At 38.8% G+C, this 17,952-nt stretch overlaps 1 protein-coding gene across 2 annotated transcripts in view; it reads right to left on the bottom strand.

Annotated features, from left to right (window-relative positions):
- The window catches only part of TBX21 (T-box transcription factor 21), a 67,260-nt gene extending 50,838 nt beyond the window's left edge, over nt 1-16,422 (bottom strand). Inside the window, exon 1 of one of the 2 annotated variants that reach the window (XM_070729286.1) lies at nt 15,679-16,422. In XM_070729286.1, coding sequence (XP_070585387.1) covers nt 15,679-16,295 — 617 coding nt within the window. In that variant the 5' untranslated portion in view covers nt 16,296-16,422. The remainder of the gene's footprint in view (nt 1-15,678) is intronic. The other variant, XM_070729285.1, reaches the window with a different exon arrangement.
- Between the last annotated feature and the right edge of the window lie 1,530 nt (nt 16,423-17,952).

Here is a 17,952-nt window from a genome sequence, read left to right as displayed (position 1 = left end):
GAGAAGTGAAATATCTTCAAGGAAAGAACAAAGAAAGTCCAGTTGCCTTTTGAAAAAGCACCTTTGGGACCATCATGACCTGGATGACAAAGAATCTGGTTAGTTTATTGCGTATACTGTAGTTTTTGTGAATTTCCCATCCAAAAATGGTAAGAAACTCTTGTAATTTTAAAAAAGTGAGTGGGACACTAAAAGAAGCAAAAAAAGATATTGGAGCTATAAGAGCAGTGATGTCGAATCTTTTAGACACCGAGTGCCCAAATTGTGTGCATGCTCATGCCCAAATTGAAATGTGTGTGCGTGCACAAATGTGTGCATGCGCTGACATGTGCACATGCACAAACACACATTGATGTGCACAGAGATATGCGTGCATGTGCAGCAAAGAGCTGAAGATTAGCTGGCTGGCAGGAGGAAGGGCATCCTAACATCAGCAGTGTGGCAAGTGGTAAGATTTTTTTCTTTCATCAGTTTCTGTTTCATCATTTGCAGGGAAACAGAAGCTCATGAAAAAAACACTATGGAGATTTGACCTGGGGCACCGGCGCCATAGGTTCGCCATAGCGGCTATAGAGTCTTCATAGAGCCGAGGTGGCACAATGGGTAGAGTGCAGTACTGCAGGCCACTAAAGCTGACTGTTAGATCTGCAGGTCAGCAGTTCAAATCTCATCACCTGCTCAAGGCTGTCTCAGGCTTCCATCCTTCCGAGGTGGGTAAAATGAGGACCCGGATTGTGGGGGCAGTATGCTGGCTCTGTCAAAAAGTGCTATTGCTAACATGTTATAAGCCGCCCTGAGTCTAAGGAGAAGGGTGGCATTAAAAAAAATTGAATAAATAAATTTCCCCAACTGTTTATCCATCAACTCCAAAGGAAAGATCTCTGGGTTTATATCTATTCCAAATTCTCAATAAGCAAACAAAATTGAAAAAAAAATCCAATAAATAAATTGTCCAGTTCTTGCTCAGAAAAATAATAGCATAGAACAGTTCTATTCCACGTATTTAGAACAGAAGATGGCCTTGGAATACAGGTAATCCTCGATTTACGACAACAATTGAGCCTGAAATTTCTGTTGCTAAGGGTGACAATTATTAGTTTTCCCCATTTTGTTGTGGTTAGCTATGGCCCAGCTCCTGCCCCAAGGAATGTGGAGGTGGATGTGGGGAGACATCCACATGCCGCAGGCCTGTTTTGCTCCAAGTAGAATCTGCTGACGAAGTCTCCTCTGACCAAGGAAGCATGAGTGACAAGGAAGAGGGGAGTTTGGCAGACAGCCCAGGAGGAAATCAGTCATCTGTATCATCCCTGGATTGTGAACAAGAATTAATGACACATCCACGCATGCGTAGAGTGATGTATAGGAGACAACAACTGAAGGATTATTACAAGAGAAAATAAGGCCACCTGTGGTTGGGTGGGGCTGCTGTAATTAGTGCTACAGATAAAAGTGCAGCCTGGTGGCAGTTTATCTGATTCATTGTTTCGTCAAGCTCGTGGTTTTTGCTGTTCAGGATTGTATGTGTGGACTCTCTGGACTTTAGAAGTGGACTCAATTTCCTAGTTATTGGGTGAGCAATTGGACTGCATTTAATCTGTGCCTTGTGTGTACCAGAAAATCCTTTTGACATTTAAAAAGAGGGCTGTTTCTGTTTTTCTGTTTATAAAAACTTTTGGGTTTTCCTTTTATTGTGTGGTGTGTGTCTTCCTGGACTAATTACCCTGTAATTATGGGCGGTTGAAACACACCGGCAGAACACATTTTATGACTTTTCTTGCCATGGTTATTAAGTGAGTCACGCCAGTTCTTAAATTAGTAACACGATTGTTAAGTGAATCTGGCTTCCCCATTGACTTTACTTCTCAGAAGGTCACAAAAGGTGATCACATGACCCCAGAACACTGCAACCTTCATAAACATGGATCAGCTGCCAAGAATCTCAGTTTTGGTCTCATGACCATGGGGAAGCTACAAGGGTCGTAAGTGTGAAAAGTGGTCATAAGTCAATTTTTTTCGGTAGCATTGTAATTTTGAACTGTCACTAAACAAACTTTGTAGGTCAAGGACTACCTATGGTCAATGCATTCATTGGGGTGCAGAAGCAACAGGATCCCTAGCTAGAGGGATCATCACCTCCCATCTTGATTATTGCAATGCACTCTTCATGGGGCTACCCTTGAAGAGTGTTTGGAGACTGCAAAAAGTCCAGAATGCAGATGTGTGGGCCATCATATAAAGCCCTACATGGCTTAGCGCCAAACCATCTAGGGGACCTTCTCCTGCCGCATACCTCCCTGAGACCAATAAGATCACACAGGGTTGGCCTCCTCCGGGTTCCGTCAATTAAGCAATGCAGGTTGGCGGGACCACAGGGGAGGGCTTTCTCTGTGGCTGCCCCAGCTCTATAGAAACAACTCCCCCCCCCCAGTGCCTGTACTGCTCCCACCCTACTGGCCTTCGAAAGGCCACAAAGACCTGGCTGTGCCAGCAGGCCTCAGGGCCATTAAACTGACATCTGCCCTGGCTAATTACATTGCATGTATGTATGTATGTGTTTTACCTGGATTTATGGGGGTTTTTTTTCAAAATTGGGGTTTACAGTTTTAGATTTTCCTTATTTGACTTCTTTTTTATTGCATTTGTTTTTTATATTGTTGTAAGAGTCCTTTGGGATTGGGTGGCATAGAAGTCGAATTAAATAAATAAATAAATAATAAATAGAGAAAATTGCAGGGTTATTTTTTAAGCTCTAAAATATCTTGTTATATTTTGGGATCCAGCTGTTTTTCTTCTTCTGATGTCGGTGAAGCACCCAGAGCTTGAAGCAAAGGGTTGGGGTGAAGGCGGGGGAGAACTTTTCTACCATTGCAAAAATCTTGGAGAGTGAACAGGAAATGCAGTGACTTTAATGTATTTAGAATTTCAACATATTTGGAGCATGTTGGTTACAATATCAAAGCGAACGTCCTTTGTGGGGCTTAAGAAAAGAAGACAATGGGAGGAGAAAGAGTAACCTAATCAAAAGATTAGGTAAGATGGAGGGGGGGAAACAAAGAATGGAAAAGATAAGGTTATCAAGTCTCATGTATTTGTAAACAGAAGTTTACAAAATATCTAGATCAGTTTTGAATTGAGGTTTTCATTCACCATATCAGCAGTGTTATAAATATAGTCTGTATATCTGTGTTGATGTATATGCCACTGAGATTCCTTCCAATGTGACTCTTAAGTATGTTCTGCAAGGAAGGAAAGATTGAGAGGGTGGGTTGCAACTAAAGGAAAATAATCAAGAACACAACTGATGTTAAAACCATCTTTCTGGATGATACTAAAAATCCTAGTCCCTTATCTTGTTTCCTGGAACGCTCACTATCAGGTATGCCATGAAGGAACATCAAGTAAGATTTAAAAGGATATTTTTGTTTGATTATGGAGATTCTAACTGGATTCTAACTAAAATTAGTGCTTTTGGTATTAAGGACATTTACAATTATCTGTGTCTTGCAAGGAAACAAGAGAACAAAGCAAACACAACAAAGTAAACAAGCAGAAAAATAATGATTTGGAGCAAGAAGAGGAAAAGGGTAATGAAAAAGGACAACAGAGCAAAAATTACACCAAGTGATCATTAGATGTTGCTTAAGTCACAGATCAAGAGGAGCTATTCCTTATTTATTTATTTATTTATTTATTTATTTATTTATTTATTTATTTATTTATTTATTTATTGCCTTTGGAGAGGGGCAGCATACAAATCTAATAAATTATTATTAAATAACAACAACAATAAATAATAATAATAATAATAATAATAATAATAATAATAGTATGCTGCCTACTCCCGAAGGACTCAGGGCGGCTGATAACAATAAAACGATAAAATGATGTAAATAATAATAATAATAATAATAATAATAATAATAATAATAAATTTATTGTCATTGTCAAAACAAGGAATTGTCATTGGCAACTAAAGTCATGTGACACCCAGAGACCAGTCCCAACATACATAAAATTAGAATAGGTAAATTTAAAAATAGAATAAAAAATAGAATAAAATGTCCCACCCACTACAAATTCCCCACCCTAAACCACTCAACCATCTACATGACAAACTGAGTAATATTGTCCAACAGTTCACTGATGGTGACCCTTTAGTTCATTGTTAAGTGCGAGTACAGCTCTGGGATAAAAACTATTCAGGAAACTTGTGGTCCGAGTTCTAATTGTTCTGTATCTTCTGCCAGAAGGCAACAGAAGGCATCAATTTACAATATTAGTAATAATATAAAAACCCTTATATCTTAGCAATACAATCAGAGAGGGGTGGCATAGAAGTCCAATTAATAAATAAATACCGTATCATACAACTAAATCAAATCTTATTTAGGCTGAAATTAATGGCATAAATTGTGGCCTCCAGGCTTGCCAGAAAAGCCAGGTTTTCAAGGCTTTCTGAAAAACCAGTAGGGTGGGAACAATATGGACGTCGGGGGGGGGGGGTAGTTGGTTCCAGAAAGCCAGGTCCACCACAGAATGTGCAGTACTTCTAGTGTAGTATTTTAATTACTCACCACCCTGGTTCTCAAGATGTTTCTTGTTACATGAGTTAAAAGCCAAGGGACATTTTGGGTGGAAATTTTATGCTACACCCTAATTAAATTTTCTGCCTATCAAGCTATTGCACAGTTATTTTAAAGGATATTAAATGGATATTAGCATTTAGTGAAATTATTACAATTAAGCAGTTATATTTTGATTACATTCTTTCATTCTTTCTTATTCCTTTCTTCCAAAGTCCTCTCCCCAGACTTGACCCACCCCCTTTGCCAGCTGTGGACCTGACATCATATTTACATATTTCTATGATCTTCTTTGTAACCTTTAATGAGTTATAAGACTGGACCAGGAACCAATTGAAATAACAGCAGTTCATGAATATAGTAAATAAATTTTCTTTCAAATGTTGTAGAGGGGCCTATTTGAATTGATACCACATAAGGAAAAATATATGGATGGCTGTATTTACATATTTTTAATTCCTCTCATAAAGGAGTAACATTTTTAAATCAATAATTGGGAGGAGGTATCTATTTATTTTATTTGTTTTCCTACAAAAGGACAATTTTCCAGAATCAGATGTCTACCTATTCAGTCATGTATCAATGCAGCTATTCTTGCAGTCCAGGAGAAGAGTCAGTAGATTTGAAATTCCAATAGGTTTAATTTTTCAAGATAAAAAAGTACAAGCAGTCCTCAACTTACGACCACAACTGAGCCTCAAATTTCTATCGCTAAGCAAGGCAGTTGTTAAGTGAGTTGTGCCTTATTTTATTTGTTTTTTTGCCAGAGTTATTAAATGAATAATTGCAGTCGTTAAGTGAATCATGAGGTTGTTAAGCAAATCCGACTTCCCCCATTAACTTTGATTTTTTGGAAAACAGCAGGGAAAGTTACAAATGGGTGATCACCTGGCTTTGTCATAAATATACACTGCTCAAAAAAAATAAAAGGAACACTTAAACAACACAATATAATTCCAAGTAAATCAAACTTCTGTGAAATCAAACTGTCCAGTTAGGAAGCAACACTGATTGACAATCAATTATACATGCTCATGCTGTTGGGCACATTCAACTTTGTACAGAACAAAGTATTCAATGAGAATATTTCATTCATTCAGATCTAGGACGTGTTATTTTTTTGAGCAGTATACAATGTTCCCTCGATTTTCGCGGGTTCGAACTTCGCGAAACGGCTATACCACGGTTTTTCAAAAATATTAATTAAAAAATACTTTGCGGGGTTTTCCCCTATACCACGGTTTTTCCCGCCCGATGACGTCATACATTATTGCCAAACTTTCGTCCACCTTTAATAAATATTTTTTTAATAAACTTTAATAAAAAAAACATGGTGAGTAATAATCTAAATGGTTGCTAAGGGAATGAGAAATTGCAGTTTAGGGGTTTAAAGTGTTAAGGAAAGGCTTGGGATACTGTTCATAGCCAAAAATAGTGTATTACTTCCGCATCTCTACTTTGCGGAAATTCGACTTTCGCGGGCGGTCTCGGAATGCATCCCCCGCGAAAATCGAGGGAACACTGTATATGCCAGTGGCCAAGTTGTGTCGTGTGACCGTGGAAATGCTGGGACAGGCCTAAGTGTGAAAAACAGTCATAAGCCACTTTTTCCGAAGCTTCGAAGAATCGTTAAATGAATGGGTTTAAGTGGAGGACTACCTGTAGTACATTACACAGACAAGGATGAACCCTCTCCCTGAAGTGCTATATTTTAATAGGAATATGTTTTTTTTTAAACAGTGACAGTATTCAGAATTACAATCTGCTAATACTCAATATTACCGTACAGCCATTTAATTCCATTGCTTATCTTCATTATTTCAGTCATCCCTTATATCTCTGATGGCGAAACTATGGCATGCATGCCAGAAATGGCACATTGATCCCTCTCTGTGGGCATGTGCACAAATCGCCAGTTGCTCTTCTTGTTTCTAGCACATACATGCATACTGGTCAGCTGGTCTTCACGTGTGCTGGAGTGCCGAAAACCTGAAGACCAGCTGGTCGTTGCAAATGTAAGCTTCTGGCACTCCAGCTAGCGTTCCACTTTGGGTATTTATTTATATTTATATTTATATTTATATTTATATTTATATTTATATTTATATTTATATTTATATTTATATTTATATTTATATTTATATTTATATTTATATTTATATTTATATTTATATTTATATTTATATTTATATTTATATTTATATTTATATTTATATTTATACAGTATTTATATTTATATTTATATTTATATTTTTTAGTTAGTCCAATACACAATAATACACAATGAAGGTTATAGAGGAGATAGTAGAGAAGAAATACGAGATATAGGAGACAGGGGACGGAAGGCACTCTAGTGCGCTTATGTACGCCCCTTACTTTACATGCATTCCACTTTGGAAACTTGGGTGCCAAAAAGGTTCACCATCACTACCTTAAATGTTTGCAGAAATTTAGTTTATTTTTCAATCTGAGAAGGAATATAGCTATGATGTCAGGGAAAATCCTAATGAATGGAAAAAAATACCCTCAGTAAATTTTACAATGCTTAATAATAAAGTCCACAATGTTATATCATGAGTTTCATTTCCTCACCTTTCTTTACCAATCATAAAATATTAGCTCCAGGAAGAAATGAGAAAGTTTCAGAACTGTTCTTACTATTCAAATCTTTCAAATTTATACCTTAAAAAATATGGCAATATGTAAAATAATGTGTAGGTACAATGTGCTAACAGTTACAACACTGTCCTGTTTTCAAAAAGTAATTGTTGATCAATTAATCATTATTAAATTTCAATTGTTTAGTATGTACTTAATAATTAATAATCAATTAACCTAAGAATTTAAATTATTCATTTAATTAAAAAAAATTAATTTGCATACACAGAAAGCAGACATTTGCAAGGGGAAAAAACACCATATGCTGTTTCAAACTATTCAGGCAGGTCACAGTTAAAACTATGAAAATGAATCCTGAATATTTTTCAAAGAATTTTATTTAGCAGTTATACTTTTTAAGAAAATAAGAAGCTCAAATTAGACATTCCTATTCTCGATTAGTTTTAGGCTTTATTATAAGCTTATCATCTATCCAGAAAACTTTTCATATTGGTATATTTAAAGATGAGAATTTAACATCATTTGCCAGCAGTCATAACTAAACATGAAATAATGCTTTGAAATAATTATACGTGGATTTATAAGTGACTGAAAGCGCAAGACATATTACTTAGTACAAACTCAAATATAATAAAACAATAAACCCAAATTAATAATCATAAAAATAATGAACTACATAATTGTATGTAGATTTATAAATGATTGAAATCTCAAGGTATATTGTACATCAAAAACTCAGAAAAGCAAAACGACCAATCCTGCTTAATACCCCTTCCCCCCAAGTTATGGCCTATCCTGAAAATAAACCCCAGCATATTTTAACATGTGTGCCTAATATAACCCCTACCCTGCGGAATAAAGCCTGCTTATGAACCTGTGCAGCTAGCCACCCACTCATTCCATCTGGTTGTTTGATATGCTGTGGCGAGGCGGGTGTCAGCAGTGTCCATGGTCTGGCTACAGGGGCCCTAAGGTAAGCCGTGGGGCAGCTCTACACCTCCACCTCACCTCACGGTTGGCATTGGCATTTTGCTCGGTCTGCTACCCTGTTGCGGCTGTGAGGAAGTAGAAGTGGGCCACATGGGATCCTGCTGGACAGAGTTTCTGGAGCTGCTGCTACAAAGTGATGCAGGTGTCAGGGAATGAGGGGCCTGGCCGCAGGCCCCAAGGTAAGCCGATGCAGGGCTCCATCCCCACACCTCATGGCGGTGGCACTAGCGCACTGTGCGACCTCCTGATCCACCGTGAGCAAGCAGAAGTGGGCCTCTCGCACATGGGGGAGAAAAATAAGATACCTTGCCAAAATGTTGGGGCCCAAAAGAAAATAAGACGCAGTCTTATTTTGGGGAAAACACGGGTAATAATAAAATAATAATGAACAAGCAGTAAATGAAATGACAAAAATAATCACCAGATGCCTAAACAGAGCTATTTATCCTGCTTCCCAAAAGTCACACACCAGGTATCGAGGAGGGAAAGCAGAGTGCTATCACTATCTTCCACTTGTTGCTATTTCTAAATCAACTATTCATAATAAAGTCTCAGAAAATTATTTTATTGAATAAGCAAACACGTGTGAAAGAAGATAGTATTTCCAAACTATGCAGTAGTTTGCAGTAGTTTTAAAGCGGGTAGCAGTTCATTAAATGATGATCAGAAATGGCTTTTCATCTAGTGAAGCCATAAAATAAAAAACCCAGCAAAACATTACCCTAATCAGTAATCAATCTCAGAACTTTTAAGTCAAATGCCATTCCAGACCAATGTGCTTCTAGGAATTCTGAGAGTAATAACCCATCCAGATGGTGCCAGATTGAGGAAACCTCAACAACCCACATTCTGTTGGGCTGATCGCTTCTAATAGCCCATTCTGAATAAGTGCACTAGGCATATCTGGAACATGTTCTTTATTGGCATGCAAAGAGAATTTGCTCAAAACAAAAGTAGAACTAAAAGTTAGGAGGAAAATGTTGTGTTTTTTTACTTATTGATGCCATTCATGAAATGATAATGCATTATTACATAGTAATATAATAATTACACATAATAAGTATAAGGACAATGTATCACGCCTTAATCCTCAGATCTACTTACCAAGGAGCCAAGGTGGGGAAGTACAAACCGCTGAAGAAGAAACGGGGCATTGGAAGAATATCTAACATTGAAGATAATGCACTGAATTTATAGTACAAAGAATACCATGAAAGCTTACTGAACAACAAAGAGAACAATTGGTCTACAAGAAAAACCAAATGAAGAACAGAAAACGGGAGGACAAAGCAAATTATTATATGGACGATACATCAAAAACCTTGCAAGCAAAGCAGACAATAACACTTTCTGTGAGGTGGGTGCCATATAAATTTAATTAATAAACAAATAGACAAATAAATAACAACAGCACTAGGGATGGCTAATAGCAGGAACAGAGCAATTATTTTTGATTGCACAAGACCAGTTTTAATAAATGTTTATAAAACTAGAATTGAGAGGAAGGGCAAAGAAGCTATCTAGTTAGCTTCTGCAAGAATATTATACAAGCTTACTACAAACAACGGCGTGATAAAAATGTAATAACAATGCATTCACTGTGAGAAGTACATTGAGTTGTACGAAAGAACCGATGGGACCACAAAAGTATTAGAAAACAAAAAAGCCAAAATTCTGAAGTCCAATAAATTCTGGATTTTAGAATTTGAACAGAAAAGCAGCTGCCACATAACACTCCAGACGTAACAACTGTTGATGAGAAAGAAAAAAAAAGGATAGTGCGATATTTGGAGACAGCAGAATAGAAGCAAAAGAATTGGAGAAAATCACAAAATACAGGTTTGTAAATAGAAATATAAAAATTATGACAAATGCAGCATGGATCATACCAATAGCAATAGGACCATTGGGTGCAATTGCAAAACATCTAGAACGGAACACCATCATCGGCATTGATAAAATCAGCATCAGTCAGTTGCAAAAGGCAGATTTACTTGGAATAGCTTACATTAGGCTACAATACCTTGAACACCATCAAATAACAACACCTACCTTTCCCGAGGGTCTCAACAACAACTGGAAAGGTGAATAAAAATGCCTACGCATCTGACTGAATATTCAACAACAATAATAATACTATACAATTCTGATATGGTCAGTACCATATTTCTCTTCCACCAGCGGCATGTAAGTAAGTAAGTAAGTAAGTAAGTAAGTAAGTAAGTAAGTAAGTAAGTAAGTAAGTAAGTAAGTAAGTAAGTAAGTCTGTGCTTCAAAGGGGGCATTTTGGGGGGGGGGTTGTTCAGAATACAGAGTTTTTCTTCTGTGTAATCTTGGCCTCATACAGAGGCGGCAAGCAGAATTTGTGCATAGGAAATTCCTCCCCCGTTCTACTTCCACCCTCCAATTTCTAAAAACTAGATACAATTGTCATGAAACGGTAGCAAATAGGCATGATGGTGATGGCAGCTACCAGGATGTTTTGGTCTATGAAAACATGCTCCTGTCTCAGAAACCAGAATTACTAGATAGTCCTTTACTGTGCATTTTGACTGATAGAAGTGCAGTAAAATGTTATAGCCTGACCTTTTTCTACCACTTCCTATCCATTACTTATTTAACTTGGTCTGTTAAAGTCCTTCAGAATTTCTCTTCTTGGAGTCAGCAGAAGGAACTTCTGTTGGTTATAATTGTTTGCTATTGCATATATTTTTTCACTGAAGCTCATTGCTCCAATGTCGCTTTATATGCAATCTGAATTAAAATACATTCCAAGGCACTTAGCATTGGAATGTATTGCCTGATGGGAAATAAGGAGACTAGCCCAACAATGCAAGAAAAGCCATTCAGACAAACCCATTGCCAACTTTTAACTAAATAAATGGAAGGCGCCAATTGGGAAAAATTAACCTAAATTATCTTTTAGTTGGAATTCTGTTTTAAGGACAAATAATATTCCATTAATGAAATGAGTAGGCCTCATCCAATGGCCAGAGGGAAGCATAGAAAATGACAACTTTTTGCTGTCCTCTAATGGTATATCAGAGTTCTACTGCTCTGACCCCAGTAGCCTTATATAATTAAGAAAAATGTATACCTTGAAGATACTCTCCTTGCAGTACACCCATATTTTTGTTCGCAGCCCAGAGTTTTGCTGGTTAGATACATTTGACAAACTGTCCATTTCACAATTAAAATATTCTGGGCAGCATACAACAAAGTTAGTTGGTTGGTTGGTTGGTTGGATAGATGGGTGGATGGATGGATGGATGGATGGATGGATGGATGGATGGATGGATGGATGGATAGTGTGTGTGTGTGTGTGTGTGTGTGTGTGTGTTTGAGAGAGGATATAGACAGGCAGACAGATGATAGATAAATATTGATTAGATATTGATTAGAGAGACAAACAGACAGATAGATATTGATTAGATAGACAGACAGATGTAGATGTAGATGTAGAGAGATAGAGATATTGATATTTTAAAATTTTAAATTAAATAAATAAGTAGGTAGAATGAGTTTGCTGCCATACCCCCCAAATAACTGCCCAAGGCCACCACTTTAGTATAGATGTATAGGATTCTAATCCTAAATTAGTATTTAGCAACATTTGAACTGGCAAGGAGCATAGAATTTGCTGTCTTTATTTCCTATCTATTGTGTCTTTGTTTCAAGTAACTGCAATCTCCCAACTTCTTCACAATGATGTTGCTGGCAAAGCTTCAACGGGCTGGGATGACTTAAGTCTGCTTCCGTCGTGGGTCTGGGTGAGATGAAGTCAAAGTCACGACAGTGACAACAATTAATCAGTGGGATGGCTTGGCCTTCAATAGCTGTGGTGCTCCAACAGTGGAGGTTTTATGAAAAGATTGAGCAACCATTTGTCTGGGATGGTACAGGGGGCCCTGATCAAACAGAGATTTGGACCAGAAGTCCTCCAAGGTCTCTTCCAACTCTGTCATTCTATAAATAATAATAATAATGCCAGGACATTGTATATATAATTTGGGAGTAGGTTCTGGATCTAAAGGCAGACTCACCTTTGCATGTGAACTCTTCAATAGTAACATTTCCTAGGTATTGTGTGAATTTGAGGTGATAATTTGTCTTTAGTTAGACATATAATGGAAACTTGTTAGATCTTCACTTAAAGAGCTTTCAATTACAGAAAGGCAATACTTCTAAAAGATATGGTTCTCTTTAACAGGGCCAGAGGATCATCTTCTACTGTAGCCTGTATGACTTTGTGGCATAAATTGCCTGGCAATAGGGACCTTGTTAGTCTATGAATTTTGGCATCTTTCTGTGTCATTTCTTTCTCCTAATTTTCAAACTCTCCTTTCAATTGATCACAATGCAACTTAAGTCAAACTCTGCAATAAGTTGGTATGTAGGAGAAGAAAAGTGTAGCAATAAAAATCCATAACTGTATCTTTACTTTCATATCTTCTCCGAAGACAAAAACTGGTTGGCAGGTCTAAGCTGTGTATTAAGATGTTCCCACCTTCCCTTTCCTCTATCACTGCTACAGGTAGATCCTTCGGATCTGCACAGCTCAGTTGGGAGGAATTTGAGCACAAATGAGCAGAGAGAAGAGGGCCAAACAAAAGAAAACGACAATGGCGGTCTTTATAAAGATATCCTAATCTGATAGTGAAATGACTGGAGGAAATATGAGGAATGGTGTGAGACAAGAAGGCTCATGTGTTAACATGTTCACAGCTTCATTTCTAGAAAGAAGTTTGTGGCAGTACACCCTTCACCCGTTCTGTAGTTCCTCAGGATGAAAGAAATAAATCCTGCAAATGGTTCAAAATGATCCAGGGTCCAAAGACTAAGTATGATCTGAGTTCGAAAACAGATCAGAAGACTGAACTTTTTCTCTCTTCATAATCAATTTCAAATAAAGTAATCATAAATACTTGCCTTTTTGTTTATATTGTCCCCTGTCCTTGCTCTCCATAAAATCAAACTATATCTTAAGAATCAAATTTAATGTCTTTTCTGACCCAATAGAAAAGCCAGTTGACATATTCACATGAGAAAAAAACATATATTTTCCCAGCTCTGTGCTGGGAGATCACTGGTTAATTGCATGTTTAACCACGATTTATAAAGGTGTTTTGACAAATATGTGCCCACAAACACCACAAGAAAGCAACTTTAACACTTTTTATGTCGAGTGGGAAAATGAACACATTAGAACTTTGTAAATTAGGATTTAAGAACTTTGGGTCAATTCACAGGCTGCCTTTCTCCATCATTTTGAAGGTGTGTGTTTTTGTTTTTTTTAAAGTAGCCACTGTTGCAACTTAAACTTACTCTGAGCTCTTTGGAGGAACTATTAAGCTACTAATATCAAACTATCTTAAAGCAGTTTATAAATTCCATCCAATTATAGACAATTTAGTAATATTTCAAAATGACTGCCCAAATTAATTAAGATTCCACATGTAAAATAACATGCTTCTCAACTATAAGAAACGTACTGTGGCATTTGTTTTTTGCATTTTTCATACTTTTGATTTTTCTCTGTATTTGCAACGCTATGTATGATATGAGTGGTTCTATAACGATGGTGTTCTTTTTGCTATGTTTGAAATTTCTAAGACATCCTGATATTCCTTCTTTTTCTTTATATTTAATGTGGAGAATTCAATACTCAAAACAACCAAATTTTCTAGTTTAATTGAGTTTCAGTGCTGTCATCAGTAATATTTTTTAGACTGTCGCCAGTCCAGTTAACATGTTTTTATTATCTGATTATTATTAGTTCATTTACAAAATGGCCTTATATATTTCTGTTCAAAATTTACTTTTTAATTAAATATTGTTCCTTCCCAGATAATTAGATATAATGATATGAATTAGATTTTTAGTTATAATCAATAGATTACCAAAGTAATGTAATTTCATTTTTTAAACATACATTTTGGTTATTGAAGGAAGTATAAGGTAATTCTCAAATTAAGAAATAAGAGCACCATTTAAGATAAGTGGATCTGTAAGATAAGGGCATCTTTAATAATATCTCTATAAATCCACATTTCATTTTTAATCTCATTTTAATTCCTTCTTACAGTAGCATACCAGAACTAAAATAGCCTCATGAAAACAAACATAAACAGATGTGCCTCTAACTCTTAGTGACACTCATTAAAATTGGTCTCACTGATTAATCAGCTAAAGCTTTCTTTTTTTAACTAGCATAAAAATGCCCTGAAATAAAGAGAAAGAAATCTGTAACTAGGAATTAAACTATCAAGAGCATTAATAAAGTACTAGTTGAAATTTATTTTAAAAATTATATCCTATAAAAAGCAAAAAAAAGAACTGTTTAAACACAGAGACACAGGTATTTTGTTCACAAAGTATACATACTTTTTAAAAAAAAATAGCATAGTTTTTATACTATTTTTCATGTTTAAAAGTTCTGATGAGGGAAAAAATATTGAAATACACCACATACTGCTTATAAATATAAAAATAAATCTAAGTAATCTAAATCATATTCTTCTAATAACCAAAATGTCTTTTTTGTCCCACTTTTCAGTTTCTGTTGCATGATTGCTTGTTAAAACTAAAAATAAATAAATAAATAAAAGTTACACACTTTCTTGCCTTATTTACTCTGTAAATAAACAGAAAAATAGCAAATCAGTGTAATTATTTGGGGTCCCAGCAGACCGGTAACTTCATTTAACCTTTCACCCATTCTGCTAGACAGCTGTTCATGCAGATGAGTGAGACACATCAAATTTACCTTTCTAGAACTTGGTTAGCAATATTTCCAATATAATATTGCAAATTAAACTAAGATACACATGTTTCATGGGGAGGGTAGTGGAAGCATCTAAATAAAGTTTCTGATGATCTACCTAGAAGCCAGGTGACTGGAAAATAACTTTCCCAAGTAATCAAGGTTTAGGAAAAGTTTTTACATGAAGTGCAGATTCGCCCAGAAGGATAAGCATCTAAACTGATGGGAATCCTGCAAATGGGAAGTGAATTCACCCCTCAAATATTTAAATGTTTCTCTTCTTTTCTTCCTCTCTGAACTAAGCCTGCTTGATAGCCTGCTTGGTCCTCCCCTCGGTTACAAAAATATAGGCCGATTAGCAGGACCGTCATCCTTGTCGGCGGCTCACTGCCCGGTGGTGAGCCTTAGAGAGAAACTGCCAAGCCAACCACCTGTTTTCTGCAGCCAAACGCACGCACAAACAGCTGGTGCCTGTAAGAGACTCGCCTTTCCCCATCCCGGCTCCTCTTCCGTCTGGGATAAAAGTTCTCAGCAAACGCGGAAAGAGAAACGCGGTGTTTGCCACCCTCCCACCCCCCACACAAACCCGTCCTTCGCGGCGGGAGCCCCACTTGCCCACCTCTCGAAGTCCCAGGTCACCCACCCCTCCGTTTGCCCTCCGTTCCCCGCGGCCCAACCACAGCCAATTGTCGGGCTGGCGTGGCGTCTCCTCGCGTGGCTCACCTGCCCTGCTTAGTAATGATCATTTCCGTCTGATGCTTGTGGAACTTGGCCCAGAGCGGGTAGTTGTTGAGGACAACCTGGGTTTTCCCAGAGACCTGATAGCCCGGCACGGGATAGAGGGGAGCCCGCGAGAACACGTGCTGGACCGCTGTGGAGTAGCAGCCTTCTCCGGCGGACGAGCTAGCATACAGGTCCCCGGCGCTGGGATAGAGCTCGCTAGCTGAGACCGAGAAACCAGCATTCGCGGCGGGGCCACTGGACGTGGAGATAGGCGGGGGAGGCTGAGCTCGATAGGAAGAGCAATTGTTCGCTGCCGGCCCCAAAAACCTGCTCGAGGAGGCCGGGTCGGTCCCCGCGAAGGCGCTTTGCACCATTGGGCTTCCGTAAGTCAGTCCTAAGTTGCAGCCGCCTTCCTGCAAAGGTGGGTCGGTGTAGTAGAAGCGGTCCTGGGGGGCTCCCAGTTTCAGCTCGCCCCCGCCGCCCGTGTCTTTGGTCGTGGTTCCCTGGAGGTCCGGAGGCTCCTTGGCAAAGTTTTGGCTCTCTGCCCCGTTCAGCATGGTGAGGGCAGATGCGGTCGGGTTGGCAGGTCCTCCGGTGAGTGAATCCAAGGCGCCCATTGAAGAAAAAGACTCGCGGGACAGATTTGCGGCGGCAGGGAGAGAGGCGGAAAGCGGGAAGGGAGAGGAGGGGGGGGGAGTTTTGAGATTGAGAGGACGCAAAGTCGAAAGCCCCGAGGAAGTGCTGGAGCGCTCAGAGTTTCATCGAGACTGGAAAAGGCGCATCAGCCAGCGCTCGCCTTCACACTTTCCTGGTCCAATTGCAACAGCACCGAGGCTACTTAAGTCAACTGCAGAGCTGCGTCTTCTTAAAATCCTAGCTTGCTCCGCTATCATTAACGGAGTGTTTGGAGAGAGCGAGGAAACTTTTACTGCGTCAAGATCCGGTTGATAGTGGCAACGCCGGAGTCAAGATCACAGTCGAGCTGGATTTCTTCCTTAGAACTTTTCCGAAGACTCGGCGGAGTTTTCCCTGCACTAATCACTTCTTCGCTACTCCGCCAATCCATCCTCTTTTCCTCGGAAAACTGCGCTCTCGATCTGCCCCCTATTAAAAGAAAGACAAACGGCTCCCCTTCCATTGGCTGGGGAGAGTTTTTAAGTCCCGCCCCTCTGGCTCTGCCCCTCCAAGGCCGAGCGGCGCTGTTGCTTGAATGGATGTTACCGGGTCCCCTTCAAGTCGCCGTTCCCCCTTCAATCTTCCGACTAACCAGGGGATGCTGCGTTTTGCTTCTTTCCACAGTCCTGCTGTGAACTGCTTCTGCACTCAAAAATAGTACGATGCAAATGCATTACATTTGGACTTCATATTTTCTCTTAGAGAAGAGCAGTAATGAAATAGAGATTTCTTAGTTTTGGCAACTAAAGATTTAAGTTTGTGGACTTCCAGAATTATCCAGCCAGCATGGGACTTCCACCACAACCCTAGATGATTTCCGCTCAATCTCCATTTCAACATCAACATCAAGGTTGTCAGCCAATGACAGATTGGAAAGTCCTTGTTGCCCTTGATTGGTTTGCTGCTGCATGGGGATATGAATCTGAATTTTCCTTGTCCCTGCTCCTAATCCTTGAATTTTTCTTGTTCCTAATCCCTACACCAGTGTTTTTCAACCAGTGTGCCGTGGCACACTAGTGTCCCGCGAGACATGGTCAGGTGTGCCGCGAAGCTCAGCAAGAGAGAGATCGAAAGAAAGCAAGAGAGAGAGGAGAGAGAGAGAAAGAGAGAGAAAGAAAGCAAGAGAGAGAGGAGAGAGAAAGAAATCAAGAGAGAAAGAGAGAGAAATAAAGCAAGAGAGAGAGAAATAAAGCAAGAGAGAAAGAAAGCAAGAGAGAGAGAGAAAGAAAGCAAGAGAGAGAGAAAGAAAGAGAGATAGAAAGAGAGAGAGAGAGAGAAAGCAAGAGAGAGAGCAAGAGGGGGGACGGAGGGAGAGAGAAAGACATAGAGGGAGGGAAGGAGGGAGAGAGAAAGAGCAAAAAAGAGAGGAAGGAAGGGAGAAAGAAAAAGGGATGGAGAGAGAGGAAGGAAGAGAGAGAAAGAGGGAGAGAAATAGAGCGAAAGGGAGGAAGAGAGAGAGAGAAAAAATTTTGTCCAAACTTTTTTTACCCCCTCCCCCCGTTCTGCCCCCTGCTCAATGTGCCCCATGATTTTGTATATGTAAAAATGTGCCACAGCTCAAAAAAGGTTGAAAATCACTGCCCTACACAACCCGTTCTT

The sequence above is a fragment of the Erythrolamprus reginae genome, chromosome Z (assembly GCF_031021105.1).
Source record: "Erythrolamprus reginae isolate rEryReg1 chromosome Z, rEryReg1.hap1, whole genome shotgun sequence".
In the NCBI taxonomy this organism is placed as follows: Eukaryota; Metazoa; Chordata; class Lepidosauria; order Squamata; family Dipsadidae; genus Erythrolamprus; species Erythrolamprus reginae.
This window is presented reverse-complemented; position numbering and strand designations above follow the sequence as displayed.